The 17,141-nt window shown below is 35.3% G+C and overlaps 1 protein-coding gene across 1 annotated transcript in view; it reads right to left on the bottom strand.

Annotated features, from left to right (window-relative positions):
- LOC114123496 (uncharacterized) overlaps nt 1-17,141 on the bottom strand; it is a 52,325-nt gene that overhangs the window by 15,678 nt on the left and 19,506 nt on the right. Inside the window, exons 3-6 of the mRNA XM_050205605.1 lie at nt 10,306-10,354; nt 7,023-7,280; nt 6,837-6,897; nt 3,582-3,715 (exon numbers count right to left, since the gene is read on the bottom strand). Of these exons, the coding sequence (XP_050061562.1) occupies nt 3,582-3,715; nt 6,837-6,897; nt 7,023-7,280; nt 10,306-10,354 (502 nt within the window). The remainder of the gene's footprint in view (nt 1-3,581; nt 3,716-6,836; nt 6,898-7,022; nt 7,281-10,305; nt 10,355-17,141) is intronic.

Here is a 17,141-nt window from a genome sequence, read left to right as displayed (position 1 = left end):
TACTTTTATACTTTATATCATTATTTTAAATTAAATTACTGAAATAACAACGATAAAAAAAAGAAATAAAGATAAAATACCCGATAAACACGATGTTCTGACTGCATAAGGAGGAATATAATACCGGAATGTTTTTTATCTATCGACAATGGTAAATACGTATATAGTCACACGGCAATAATTTTTTCAATCCAAGTATTTTTTTTTTTTTTTTAATACATTATTATTGTTGTACCGTGTTTGAATGTTTCATAATAATAATATGATATATATTGTAAATTAGAAAGAACTATTAAAATGAAAATTAATTAGTTAATAGAATTAAGAATAAAAATCATTATTATATAAATATCCAAAAAATAAAACAAATACCTAATATAAAGATTTTATAGTTTTTAAATTAATTTAACTCGTTTTAAAATAATATTTAACAAATAATAATTTAATAATTTACTCCGATAAACTATTTCTGCACACATATACTTGAAAAGTACTATACATGTATTATAAGTTCAGTAGAAATATTATAGGTATATAATTATACCGAGACCATGAAGCACTTTATTATTATTGTTATACTTCGCACGATAGTTGGCGCCTATATATCTTGACGTTGACCTTATTCATATTTCATTCTATCGTGAATTCGCGACTAAAATGGTCTGAGTTGTCTTCTATGTGTGTATATTATATATATGTAATAATTATAATAACTATAATAATATACAATATATCTATATAGTAAATATATTTACTATATACTATTATAAGTAATTATATACAACATTGTAACAACTGACGTTAGAAACCTGCAACAACGTAATACCAAACTATGTATAATTTGAATTTACCGTATATCATAGAATGTGTTCATATACAATAAATATAAATTATTCAAAATGTTATGAATAGATTTTCATTTAGTACAGTATTTCATAAGCTTTTTGAGATCGCAAAAAAATGAACAGTAATATATTTTTATGCAGAACCCCTACGAAAATTATCTTCAAAAAAGGAGGGACACAAAACCCGATGATAAATGGCAACATTAACTTCAAGCGGAACCCTTAAGTTTTCTCCACAGAACCCTGGGATTTCGCGGAACACTGCAGTTTAAGAAACACTGTATTTTAGTAAATGGAATGCGATATTTATGAATGGAGAAATTAAGTTCCACAACTAATAAAATAATTGTCAAATTTTAGAATCACTTATACTCTTATTCTAATAAGTCCTATTGTTTAATATAACTGAAGGAAGAGAAGAATTTCTATCCACAAAATAAGTCAAGTGTACTTACAATGATATATACAATGATAAAACATGTGACTATAATGTATGTTTCATATTGAAATTTGGAAATTAATTATATTTCAAAAATGTTTGGTCATCATAAAAAAAACTAATACTTCAAAATATGAACGGTTATTGAACTGTGAAAAATATTGTACATTTTAATCAAGTATACAAATTATAATAATGTTCAACATTTAAAAAATAATATTTTTCTTTAGGCTGACTGTATGATGATAATATTAGTTTAAAAGTTACGTAATAATATTACTTTTCAATATAGTAGTAAAATGTATACGACAGTGGTCGAATAATAATAATTTAGCGACGGCAATAAAATAAGCGACGACACGACTTCGATTGATCGATGATCGCAAATTATGTGATCAATATAATAAAAATAACAATAGTTATCGACAGCAATAACTATAACTCGCTCCCCCTCCTTTATAACCACCGTACAATACCTAAACCAAAGTACTACTAAAAAAAATATAAAAAACTTCCAAGCATCATTATAAATATATGAATGTGTATGAATAATATATTATGTACAATACATATGTATATTATTTTTATTGTAAAAAGTCAATCGTGCGGTACCACTACCGTCATATACACTGAGAACTAAAATATATTAATATATATATTAATGTATTATGATATACGAGTTATATTATGTATTATATTGTTAATATTATAAATAATAAAAAATATATAACATAATATATTTTATACGCTGCATTATAAGCGATTACAACGAATAATAGGAAACGAAAAAAATAAATTTTGATATTATGATTATATTATTATACTGTTCAATGTGATAATCTTAAGAGTTTATATGACGATCATTATTACAATTTTAGTTTAAGGGTGTGTTAAATAATTATTGATAAGTTTAAAGAAATTATAGTCACTCGCTAATACAGCATTTCTAAACATTATGTTTTTTCTGAAGCAATGGTGCACGATTATTAAATGACCCCACCAATACTCAATGGTTAAAAATAACCATAAAAAAAATCAAACGTTTGTATTATTATACGAAACGCGCGTAACGAAAAATGACGACGAAGACAACAGTCGTCGCCCGGAACGGATTATAATTTTTATGAGCTCTAGGCGTCCCCAAACCCTCTCAGAATCGGCACAACCATCAACGCCGTTTTATTATTATTATTCAATCAGGCGTTTATATATACATATAGATTATAGGTGTATATATTTTTTTTATCGGACCAAGTTGTCGATTGAAAACCACCGATATTGCCGCCGCGCGGTCGGCGATTCGATACGCATCAATAATCATTAAAATAAAAAAATCGTCACAATCGGCGATTGGACCTTAGGTATACTAGTTAATAGTTATAGATATATATCTATCTGCAGTAATATAATAGTCACCGCATCAAGATCGATTTCAATAAAAACAATAATAATCAGAGCTGTGAATGTTAAAAAGCATTAATAAAAAAAAACAAAACCAAAAGTATACACCTATATATTTATAATATATTCGATAGAAAATGCACTAAAAAATAATATGCAGTTTAATAGATTTACGATCAATAAAAAAAAATCAGTACGTAACGCAAAAATAATTCCATGTTAAAAATACGAAGCATGCGAGATAAAATCTCTTATACACATTCTTTTAATTAAATGAATGAGTAAAAATAATCCAAATACCGCACTATAACTCACAATCGACAAAGAAGACACTATATACCTAGGTATGTAGAAGTACAGGTATATATGATCGTTGGGACTAACATTTGTATTGATTTCTTGGTCATGATTTTGATTATTAAATAAGAATCGAAAATATTTTTGCCCGATGACAGACATATAGATTAAGATATTAAAATCCAGTCGAGCATTTCATTTGGCGCCAATAATTTACCTTTTATAAGATGATAATATCCAAAATATAAAATATTCGTATTAAGTATAATAGCTGAACCTTTATAAAGGATTTATGGTGAACAGGTTGCTAGTGTCGTATCTTTCCGCGCCTATATACAAATCATAATGGCCAACCCCAATACGGCAGCACCGTATGTATGTCAAAGTATCCGAATTCTTTTAACTAGAAAGTATTTATATTTATCAACAATACTATCTTTACTGCGACATAACATTGGGTTAGTTCTCAAAATTAAACTGAATAATAATATTTCAACTAAATTGTAGTATTGAATGATGAGTGTAACATATAAATGTCTATACAACATTATAATGTAACGTGCATTTTATCCTAATAAAAACTATTTCAAAACACTTACCTTGATCACATAAAATGCCTCCCCAGTTCACATCACATATGCACTGCCAAGAAGTTCCGTTACAATATCCGTGCTTGCATCCAGGATACGTCATGCACTGATCGCACAACTCACCCTGCCAACCTTTCCGGCACCTATGTTTTAAAAACAAAAAATCACATAAATACGCATACAAATTTGACATATATTATGTAGTAACACTGACAAAAGATTATTTAAATAAGAGTACATTTTTTAAAATAACAATTATAAATTGATAACAGTATTATTTACGAGTATATACAAAATAAACAATAGTAATACATATACTAATTTAACTCGAATAGGCTCAAAGCTCAAACAATAATTTTAAAGTATAATTGTACCTAATAATACAAAAATGAATAGGATTACAATGTATATAAATGTATGAGCTTCATGGAAAAATGACACGAAAAAAATCGTATTTTTCTTCTCAATAATTTTCGATCAAAATTAATATAAATAAATAAACCGATTATTAATATACCTATGATATAACATCAAAACCACTATTCGACTTCTAATATTTTTATTACATTTGTTTATTTAAAAATCAAATTAAATAGGTACACGAAATGTTTCGTAACGGAAAAAATGAATTTATTTAATTATTAGTTGTTGACGTGATTAAAAAGGGGAAGGTCACTCATATTTGGAACATACAATTATTATTGTCATACATAATCATATAAAATGCCCTAGGCTTGAATTTGATTATAAGAAAACTAACTATTACCACCGAATTTATTGTAAACTATATCAAAATCTTATAAAAAGTAGGTATTCAATATTCAAACCGTTGAACTTTATTTTATTTTATTTTTTACTAAATATTTTATTGTTGTTAAGTTAAATACCACGTATTATAGTATTTCAACTTTCACCTTAAATTAATTTCTGAATTTTAACGTATTTATATAAGAAACATAAAAACAATTATTTTAAGATTTCAATAATGTTTTCAAAGTGATTATTTTATAATACCTTAACTTAAAATTTTAAAGAATTTTTATATTTTTTAACGTTCAAAAATATATTTATTTACAATTTTCTTTGATTTTCGAAACACTTTTTCCTTTCCTTTTGCATAATAATACAAACATCATATTATCGTGCTTAAGATGTAGGGGCAGTACAAATGGACTATAAAAAAAAGTTATTCTTATGCTCCACACCGAAAAACTCTATATAGGTCCGTGACCTTAGGATTATAAGGATAAAATTCAAGTACCAATATAACACTACAGATTTTAAACTAAAAATGAGAGCTTACGCACAATTTTTCAACGACGAATGTTTAAGATACTATAATACATAGAAAAATATGACATTAATGATATTGGTATTATGCGTCTTTACTACTGCTAGGTACCACCTATAGTCTACGCGCAGTGTTTTATCGACGGATTTCGAATCGTTGGGTTGGTGAGAAACTCGCGACCGCGATGTCACGAGTAGGCATATTATTATAATAATAATATTATACAATATTATATTCGGGGAATGATATCGTATCGAATTAATTAATAAAAATAATATTAAAGTCTCACGCGCAGCGCAGTGACCGCCGCCGCCGCCGCCGCCTGCATCATCCACACGCCATACGTTATATGCACGCATTTCGTATTCATCGGACGCCGTTGTGTGAGAACTGTACGGGGCTTGCAGACTACACGACGAAATTCCGCCGCCGCCGATGCGTTTATTAAAATTCGGCCGGCGTACTCCCCCGCCGTCGCCGCCGTCACCGCCGACGACCACGGCGAGGACGTCGACGACGACTGTTGCGACGACCAGCGACCGAGCCCGCTGCGATAACTCTCGAAAACTAGCCGTTTGTTTCCCACGCCCCCGCCTCCCCCGGGCCCACCGAACCCAACGAGGGCGGCGGGCCGGCGGACCGTGTGCTGGCCTGAGTCCAACGACGACGAAACCGTACCGCCGGTGACTGTACGTCGTCGTGTTTACGATTTATAAAATATTATATTGCCCACACGGCGGTGCTCATGATTCGAATACGCGATGATGAGTACGGCGGCGGACAACAGATATACCTGCGATGGGACGTGGCTCGAGGGGTGCCCCGAATTCGTTTTGGACATATACCTATAATAGCTACGAATGTACGAATGTCGCATTTGATTTATTCGTTGTGGGTCTTGTGTTGTATGCGCGTTGTTGGCGGGGTAACTGTCGGATTTAAACCAACCCCTTGCCACAGGTAGTTTTTTGTAATTCCACGAGCTGCGCCAATGCGGATCGAAACGCCACAACAATACAGCCTCTTATACAGATAATGCGTTAGCTACAGATATTTCAATATAATAATGAGGTTCAATGGCAAGGGTCAATGCCAAAGTAAACAAACATTATTTTCTCGAATTCGATTATAAGCCGTGCTGGTATTGATTTATGCGAATAAAACGAAAAACGTTACACTTCATGAAATCATGAATGGTTTTCTAATCCGTTACACGTCTGTACACAAACATTGGAAAAACATTCACATACGCATTAAGCCGAAATGGAACTGTGTACAGTGCGGCACTGTTTGTCAGTAGGTACCCATAACACTAAGGGTGGTCTTTATTGTCATTTCGTCGTTCACGAGCATGTGCGCGACAATAAGGTGACAATAGTGCAGCAATAAATCACAGCATTTGTAACTAAAATAAACTTCAGGTAAATAATAATATACTATACCTACAATGTTCACGATGAAGAATCTTACGAAAATAGCTACCGACGCTACCATCAAAATGTTTAAAATACAGAAGTTTTACGATATAGTGATCGGTATAAATATAGATTTGATATATTATAATAATATATAGGTACACATACTATATGATAACGATAACCCTAACGGGAAGAGGATATACGCTACAGGATTCACTTTGGCGATCACTCTGTCACATATCTAGTTGCGCAACCTTTATATTTTAAGTCGATGGCCGAACAGCTATGAACCGTTTTATATCCTCTTTCCATGTATTATCGCCAACGCCTCATTATCGACCATATAGTATAACTGTTATCATTAACGGCGACGCATTGACGGCAGCACACCAAACGTCGAGGTCGTCGTCGTCGTAGCCATCGTCGTATATTATATATATAATAATATATTATATTATATTTAGTAACCAAGCGTAGGTTTTTTCGATATAATTGTAAGTATATATGTATAACGACTGCTAACTACAATATATATATAGATAATAATGTACTTACTCGCAATCTCCGGGAGACTCGCACTTTCCGTGTACGGGATGGCATCCGGTCTTGCACACGGCTGTAAATAAATATTTTTTTAAAAATGTGATTATTATTATTATATTAATACTAAATAGTGAATCGTTCATAAATAATATGATCGCGGTGAGGAATTAAATATATTAAGTAAATCCGGACACTTGCCTATATCACACGTATCGCCCTGCCAGCCGGGTATGCACTCTTTCCGGCCGTCCGTATCACCGCAGGTGTAATGGCCGAATCGGTCATCGCGGGGCTTACAGAGTTTTGTGCAATTTTGTCCGTAGTAGTTGCGATCGCACCTGACTCGCACTCGATACGCCATGCGAGCAGTATGGCCTAGGTACGACAAAGCTTTCCACTCGTTGCCGGGCAATAGGATACCGGAATAGGTGGCCTCTTCGATAACGGAAGTCAAGCCTGCAAGAACACATCATTAATCAATGAGTTACAACTTTACATAATCAAAATATTTTAGTATCGGTTTAGCTGTTTTGTGTGTTTATTATTTTACAACTATAAAAGTTATTTTATATTTCTCGACTCTCTAATTTTCGTATACGATTTGATGTATTGGTTTATAAATTAAAATCAAAAAAAAAAAAATACTAGTATGTTTTTGAAATAGATAATGATCGAATATTATCGATAATAAATATTAAAATCATTAAATCTACAGTATTAATTTTGTATATTATAATAATAAGTATGTATACAAATTCTACAGACTATTGAGTAAATCTGTTGGGGGGATATTTAAGAGTATGACTTACCCCTTCAATATTTTTTAAGTTGGATAAAGTTATAAAAGGATTTAGTTTTTTTATGTAATACTTTTTATTTATTTATATCTAATACAGTGGAAGCCGCTTATAAGACTTATGGATAAAAGGTTCAGTCGCTTATTATACTCAAACGGTCCGGGCGTATCCAAATAAATTATAAAAAATTCGGTTATAAGACTCAAATTTTGTGAAAAAAAAGATCATTTTGAAAAGTTACACAGTTGTTGGTTTATACTGGTTTTGATTCATGCTTTATTATATATATATGTATATACAAAAAACAATTTTATCGCATTTCACATTTATCACAATTATCGTATTATCTGATTTCATTTATTTACCAATAAGTAATATGTAATAGCATTAAAGTAGATTAAAGTAAAAGTGAAATATGTAATAAAATAAATTCATAAATAATTAAAAACAATAAAAACTGTTTTTTTATCACTCCGCCTATAATAAAATTCATTCGGTTATAAGACTTCTACTGTATTTAGATAACAGCGGGTAGGTAAACATATTATTGATAGGAAAATATTTCGAAAATCCTAATATTATTTTAACGCATCAATGTCCATTCAATTGTATTTACGTCACAACTATCAACCGGATCAAATCCTTCGTTTAAATTTATATTCACGGAAAAATGATTACCAATGTTTAATAAAACACTGTTTGTATATTTTACACACAAAATATATGTTATACATAAAAAATATAAAAGACCAATTATTTTTTATTTATACTGGGTACAAGATTATTAGAATATAATTAAATTATTATGATAGTAAACACCTACCTACCTAATATTGATGTGTGTCCGAATTGTTTAATATTACATGTCTGTGGTGTTTATATAACGTGTTATATATTATGTCTATTATATTTAATATTATGACGATTATTAATTATTTTAATCGGTCAAATTAAGTTAATAACGTGGTTGCCGGTTGGTTTCTAATCGGAATTGCTCTATAATCATTTGACTAAATAACGATGTTTTCGTAAACCGGCAAAACATATATAACATAATATTATGAATCGTATAGCCGCCATACTAACACGGTAATAATTATACAATGATGGTTAATCCTATTATTTCTGTGGTACGGAATCGACTGCTTTTTTTATCCTTTATTTTTATTTTTTTTTTTTTTATTCCTTCGTGTCGCGGACGATTTCAACTCGGCCACCGGACGAAAAGCCGGTACCGCGCCGCCGATTCGATTCGGTACCTGTTGCTCTCAGCCGTATATGTTGTATATTATTATTAACACATAATATATATATATATAACATAATAGTTGCAGCGGCCAACACACACACACACACGCACGCGCCTGCGCTCAACAATAGTACACTACTATAATATAACAACGACGCGCGTGGAATTGATTGAGACGATTTTTTATTCCTTCTTATTCTCCTCTGTGTCCGTTTCTTAGGCGTTTCGCCTTGGCTACCCTTTTTTTTTTTTTTACTCCGTTCCGTTGTTCACGCGCGTTTATCTCTCCGCCGTAGGTAGATAGGTGTACAACAATAGGCGTCGTCGTCACAATCACACACACACACACACACACACACACATTCAGACGGACGGACGAACGATATACATCACATTATTATTATTATTATTATTATTATATAAATGTGTGTGAAAACAAAAAGAAAATATATATACTACGACAAATCTTCAATAGTCGTAACTATATAGATAGAGTAATATAATAATAATAATAATAATAATGATAATATAACAACACAACACAACAACAATAGTAATAAAACCGTCCCGCCGCCGCCGCCGCCGCCACATTCCTACACGGAATTGGAAATTGGAATCGTATCGAACACTGTCTTATTATATATTATTATTATTATAGCTATAAGTAATAGTAATATAATAATAATAATATTATTATATTGTACGAGTATACCGACGATGATGATGGTAATATATACGACAATATCATCATCTCCGCGTCATCGTCGAAGCAGCCGCGTATGTGGCCCCGGCGGAATGGGACGTGACGCCGCCGCCGCCGCAATACATACCGCGACGAAACGACGGCTACGACGATTGTTGTGTGTGATGCGCTTACCCACCGCAGTCCAGATATCAATACGCGTACAATACAGAATATAATATATACACATAATCCGACAACCGGACAACGACAACAACAACAACAACACAACAACAATATAAGTCTTCGATCGCCTCTCGTCCCGTAGATGATATTATACGTAAGTATATTGACGAGGGTCGACGACGATTACACCGAACTCGTTCGCATTGTGCGTATATGAGCGTTGTGCGTGGGCGTATCGTGTGTGTGTATATTATATTGGCCGGTCACGTCGAGCCGCACTACAATGACGACGACAATAATATATTAATAATAACGATATATTTATATATATTATTATATATGTGACATTATCGCCGTTTTATGTCTCTCGCGCGCGGTCGCCACATACCACACGAGATCACTGGACAGTCGAGATATATTATAAACGACTGTTATTGCCGTAAACGAGCAGAGTATAACATAATATAATATAATAATAATATTATAGACTATACCTACGGTCGTTTCTAATTATTATTGTTATTGCTTATTATTATTATTAATATTATTATTATAACGGCCGCTTACCCGTGTAATTGTTGTAGTCCATTGCTTGCAATACTAACGTAAACGATCTCTGAAACAGAAAAAAAAATAGTATCCAATAAAACCATTATGGCGATATAAAATACACACACATATATATATATATAGGTACCATAATAATAATAACGTTCTCGGTATACGATAATATTATTATAATATTATGCGGTTTTAATAGTATAATGCTAAACACTCGCTGCAGAGATTATAATAATGTAGGTATGTAGTATAATATGTGTTTACAATTAAACGACGATATCGTCGCGAATCGTTATCCGTCGCCTTAGCCCCATAAAGATTTTCGAAATCATCTCCCGAGCTGCTAGATACGACCGCGGGGCCGTATGTGCCGATATCCGCGAGCGGGGCGGCACGACCCCGGCGGAGCGAGCACCGCGATAAATAACGTATTATTTTTTTTTTATAATAATATTTTATCGTCGTCGGCGACGTTGTCGCTGCAGTTATGTTTTATGCCGGTGGACACGCGCACGCGCACGAACGAAATGTCCGCTGAGTACACTTATTTTTACATTCTTTCTCCGTTTGTGCGTTTATGTGCGTATACAATAATAATAATATACAATATACATATGAGTGCACACTGCTGAACGTACATACATTCGCGTACGATGTATTCTCACCCCCACCCGTCACCCACTCCCCTCGCAGCGTAGACCGTGTACGATATTTGTCGTCGTCGTCGTCGAGACGATGGTCGCCGCAGAGTGGAGCGCGAGCGCGCGCGCGCTCACTCGCCCGACGATAAATCATCATCGCGGACGGCGCGACCAGAGAAACCGCAACCAGAGGAGTACCGAGTACTGTATGCGCGCGTTCTGGTATATACCTATAAACACACGAGATATTATAACAACACTGCGACATACGCCTATATAGATATATTATATATTATTATAATATTGTGTACGCTATAAAAAAAAAATGTACGACGACCGACTCCTACGCGAACCACTGCACCGCTGTCACGGCAGACACGATTTCTACCTATATATATAATATTATAAACGGTCCGCGCACAATTTGCTGCACCGCGGTAACCACCGCGAACATGTTATACCGCGGGCGGTATATAGGGTCCACTGCAGCGACTCCGGAACGTATATACATCGTAACAAGTAATAACGATCGATATAATATAGGAACCTATGTGCAGCGACCGCAGATGACGTGCATCGTAACCGTTTTTATTTGTCTAGTTTCCTGCAGTCGCGACTCTGCTGCAGAGCGATGTGGCGAAAAGACGTAACGTTTCGGACGATGTACTACTGTACAATCTTCAATTTTAAACTTATTTTATTTTTTTTAAATTATCTATTATTATATACATAATATCTCGATATCGACATCGGTCGGAAAACACTGCAGGAGAATATTATTATAATTCATGAAAACGCATTGCAAAGGTTATATTATATCCTATGCGCGTACACACACGCCTGCACAGTTGCGGTTTAGGGATGTCAATCTACAGCAACACGCTGCAATAAAATCGCATCTAAAACATCATTATAATATAGGTATGCGTCCGTTTTCCATCGCCGAGCACACATACGTATAAGGACAGGTTGACAAAAAATGCCGATTACGGGCGTACGCCGCTGCAGTTTACGAGCCCGTACGATCGCCGCAGCCCGAAAAGAAACCGTCGTGTCATCACAATCATATACTTCGGCGGTTTCGGCTAAATAAGCCATAACCCGTCCGCCGCCGCCGCCGCCGTTTTTCCGCCGCGTCACCAGCGCGTAGGACGCGTGCGTGCCCGACCGGTCACCGCAGCGGTGCAACAATCATAATAATAATAATAATAATAAAGCGGCGGCGGCGGCGTTTTTCCGCTACGTCACGCCACCGCTCTACGCGGTGTACACTAACGACCGCGGTACACGCCGCGGACTAATTGCCCGGTTGCGGACGACTGTATTATATATTGTGCGCGCGCGGCGGGTGCTGCTCGCCCATGGTCGCAGTCCCGCGAACGAGCCCACCGCACACGGCCTAATATCCATTATTATTGTTATTATTATTATTATTATTATATCGTCTGGGCAGGCGGCGGCAGTTTAACGACGACGCCGCGATATGATAAACGACGACTCGCGAGTAATCACCACGGCCCGTTCGCGCGCAACGAGGAAATTAAGAGATCCGACGGCGGGCGAACTCGCCACTAACGAGGTTGTAAATATATACACATAAGGCGATCTGGCAACGAACCTATACAACCAGGCGCTTCTGCTCTGCACGACGGTATCGCCCCGGAATAAGTCATCAATCGCACGGTATACAACCGCGCGCGTGTTCGTGTGACGAAATTGAAATAATATATTATGACTACCGAGGTACATATATGCACAGGCTAACCAGTTATCCTTGTGGATGTGCACAATAGTGTACTGCAGAGGCTCTTGTGCCCCACGAATTCACTAGTTTTTCTCCGAGTCAGTATTGTATGACGCTAATTTTAAATTAGGTACATCAAGTAAAAAGTATTAAGCTTAAAAGTACTAAGCATTATATATATATACGTTGGTAGCACTTTTTAAATAGTAGATGTATTATAATATGAAAAAAGTCCATTTTCACTCGCTTTTTGTCCACGATTCCGTTCTTTAAGACTATTTCCGGTTACTGCAAAGCTCGTTCCAAATATATTTTACGATATGTAGTTATAATAATATGATGAACGGTCACATTTCGTCCCAATTTTATGTAATTTTGAGGGTTTTTGACAATGGGAAGATACTAGATATTTATTCCATGCAGGGCAAAATATAATAATTGTCGTATAATGAGCGTTTTAACCATCCATGCATGTATAATTCAACTTTATATAGGGTGTCAGCATTAATGGATATAAAACCAGTTTTAACATATAATTAATTATGTATAATATGTATTATATGATAATGATTATGATTAATCTACTGGGTCGACAAACAAGGGACCGAGAACTTTTTCAAAGCTATATACACATGGACAAGAAATGTATATAATAAAAAGATTTTGTTTAAAGAATTTCAGTGAATATGAAGCCATTGTTGACTATACGATCTTTTAGACTTAATCTTTTACTCACAAACATGTAATAATATAAAACAAAGTAATGATTGATTAAAACAGAACGATCTTCCAAAAGCTGAACACTAAGCTTTAAATAGAATGTGTGTGATCATCCTAAATACTAAATAGTTAATAAATTATATGTATATGTCACACAAATACATTTATAAGCTATTGTTATTGTAATATAAAATGATCATTGTTGTTTGTATGAATATCGAATTGTTTTCGTCGGTCTTACACTAGAATTTTATGAAACGATTTGGATAATATTTATTTTGAGCTGCCATTACACAGGTTCATAAGATCAAAATTATCAAGACGATGATAAGCGCAAAATCCTCGTTACAAAGAGAAAACTATCAAAGAAAAGCTATCATGATATTATGAATGTATTATATTAAACATACATACCTATAATATATTAATCACGATTGATCGTCATTCTATTACAATATTACGATTAATTATTATTATCTGTGCGGTCGTTTATATTCGCCAATATCCATTATAATAGAAATTTTTTATACAAGTAGGTACTATAAGAAAAAGTGGTATAATATCATAATTAATATTTTAATATCAGTCCATGTCAGCTCAATTAATGTTTTTTTTTTCGATTATAATAAATTTTTCTAAAATCATAAAATACCATATAACTTTGAAACCAAGCCAATTAATTTAACTTCCGCCTTACAGTGTTCACCGGGTGACCATCTGCCTTCTATTTAATTAATATATTTTGTATGAGCGATCTACCCCGTGAGATTAAACACTTTTAAATTTAATTTTATTCTTTGCAGATGGTGTTATAAAGAGTTTAGAATAATTGAAGATGTAAAACAAATTATTATAATGAGCTAATTTAGTCGGATAAATGAATTGTATTATATAATATGTTTTCCAAATGTATACCACGCATATATAAACAATTAATCGTATTATTTCAAATATTGATCTATATTACACTTCAATTATTTAACTAATCTACCATACACCGCTGCAGGTGTTTAATTTCCTACATAAACTAGTTTCCCTCTGCAGTACTGTCGAATATCAATTAACTATCACACTATATCAGTCACAACTCACAGGTATGTATAAGAATTTAAAAACACATTTGTGATTCATCGAACGTAGGTATATAAACTCCGATAAGTATGTTTTGTTTTTAGTATGTGTAGTTTGGTTTTGTTAATCAATACGTGCATATTATATCTTATTGCGACAGCAGTGTCGCATTTTTTTTCTTTTTAATTGTATCGTATATATGTACTTTTGTTGTTATTTACATTGTATATAAATAATCGAATATTCATTTGACATGACTATATATTATGGACATCGGTTAATGATTAACGTACAACCGTCGACGGTTCAATAACATAATATTAACGTTGCGTGCGTATTTTAAATAACGTATTACGTTATACGTATACAATAACTATAACGTTTATTATAACCGTAATCTCAAAGGTATGTGTAGTAAATACCATTTTATAATAAGCTCCACTGCGCGGTATGATAGTGGTCTCTAAAACGATGGAGTGTCGTCGAAATCCGTCGTGATAAACCGCAAGTACCTATATACCAATATTATTATATTATACCTAATAATATCGAATACGATCTCGTCCGAGAGGTATAATCCGGCACGATCGTCGGTGACCAAGTTTCGAAGACTATATAATAAAATAATATCACATATACACTAACGTACCTATATACGATATAAATCGATCGTAGAATTCAACCGTTGCAGAGTGCGAGCAGTATATATAAAATGTAATAATATACGACTTTATAGTGGTAAGGCTCGCGCTCGCGCGCGCGTTACGCTGCGGCTAATGCGGCGGAACGGTAATTACGGCAATGGAATATAATAATAATAAGAAGAATAAGAATAAGAATAATAATAGCTGCCGTGGAACGACGACGACGACAGAAAGACGACAACGACGCTGACGTGAGTGCGTAGGAGGAGATCGCGGTGCAGTACCGCCGCCGGAGGGGTTATCCGGCAATCACGTTACCGCCGCCGCCGTCCCGGTTTTGATTGATTTATTACGCGAGCTCGCTCGCGCGCGCGCGCGCGCGCGCGCTAACTCGCGTATTCGATACCGGGAATATATGTACGTACGACGATGGTACAATACGCGCGACGGCCACGTCCGCGAGCGAGTACGTAACGGCGCGGCCGCAGTCTCGGTACCGCGTGCGTGCGAGCACGTAGCGTACCGAGAAAAAAAAGTGCATCGGCGGCGGGTCCGGTGTGCGGTGGTGGCGCCACCACCACTACCACCATCGCCACTATAAGACGACGACGACGACGACGACGACGACAACGACGACGAGTGTCTGTCGTCGTCGTCGTCGTCGTAGTACGGCCTATGAATAAAAGAAACGCGGTCACCTCACCCAACCCCGCCTCGGTAAAAAAAAAAAAAAATCAGCGGAAAAAAACCACCGCCGCCGTTCGTACATTATATTATATATCCTGCACCGTATATTTATTCTGTCGACGACGATTCAATCGACCGCCGCGGGGTCAAACGTTGTCTCTATAATACGAGCGGGTAATGTATACGCTTTACTTATAATAGCAGTTCAGGTCTCATATAGCTCGACAGTCGTCGTATTATATGGTTAAGTGGCGGCAGCGGCGTACGTGCCGCCGGACGGTGGCGCCGTACGTTCGCGACGACGACTCCGGACTCTCGGACTGTCCGGAGACGCCACAGTCTCTGTGTGCAGCGTGTCGGGCTTTTGTCGACGCGAACTGCGTCGGCGGCGGCGGTGGCAAAACCATCAGCGGAGGCATCGACACGACGCCACCGCTATATACCGACGATGCTGTACGGCATACGTCACTCTCGGCAAGGGGCCGCAGCCGAAACGACGACGTAAAAAATCAAAAGAAAAAACAATTTTTTTGTTTTGTTTTTATAACAAACGAGAAAAAAAACGTATAGACTAAAGTATCGACCTCGCGCGCGCGCGCTCATTATGTCATTGAATATTGTAATATAATGTGACAACACACTGCACACACGAGAGCACCCGCGCACAACGTTTATACTTATAATATATATATATATATATATGACGCATGTTGTAATTTATTACAATATTATTATTATTATGTATATCATGATATTTTTATTATTATAATATGTATAACAAAATGTGTTCGGCGGTGGTGAAGAAAAAAAAACAATGATAATTATTGAAGCGGCGGGACAGTCGTCACACGTGCGCGTTCATACACGTCGTATGTTATACAGTATTATTATTATTATTATATATATTATAATAATATATAGAATATACACTGTGTTGTTTGCGGTTTTTGTGTGATACAGCAACAGCTGTTGACGGTATGGAATATGGATTAACGTTGGAAAAAAATCCGACCGACAGATGACCGGGGGACGAGGACGACGAAATTATCGTCGTATTGTTTCGCGCGCCATTCATATAATATGTAACGTATAATAATATAATACAACGTGCGCGACTACGGTGACTATACGAGTGACGGTGCCATCCCTGAACGAGGGATGATGACTACAACGACGACAATACAGTCGAAAAAAACTGCTGCGCAAAGTGCGGCGCGTCGATAGTCAAGTGCGCCGGTCATCATGATATGTACTCGCATTAAAACTATATTATATAGATGTGTGTGTGTGTGTGTATGTGTGCGTGCACAGCCGCGGGGGAGTCGTAAAAAGAAA

This window comes from Aphis gossypii, chromosome X, assembly GCF_020184175.1.
Source record: "Aphis gossypii isolate Hap1 chromosome X, ASM2018417v2, whole genome shotgun sequence".
NCBI lineage: Eukaryota > Metazoa > Arthropoda > Insecta > Hemiptera > Aphididae > Aphis > Aphis gossypii.
The sequence above is the reverse complement of the archived record's forward strand: the minus strand, read 5'-3'. Positions and strand labels throughout refer to the sequence as shown.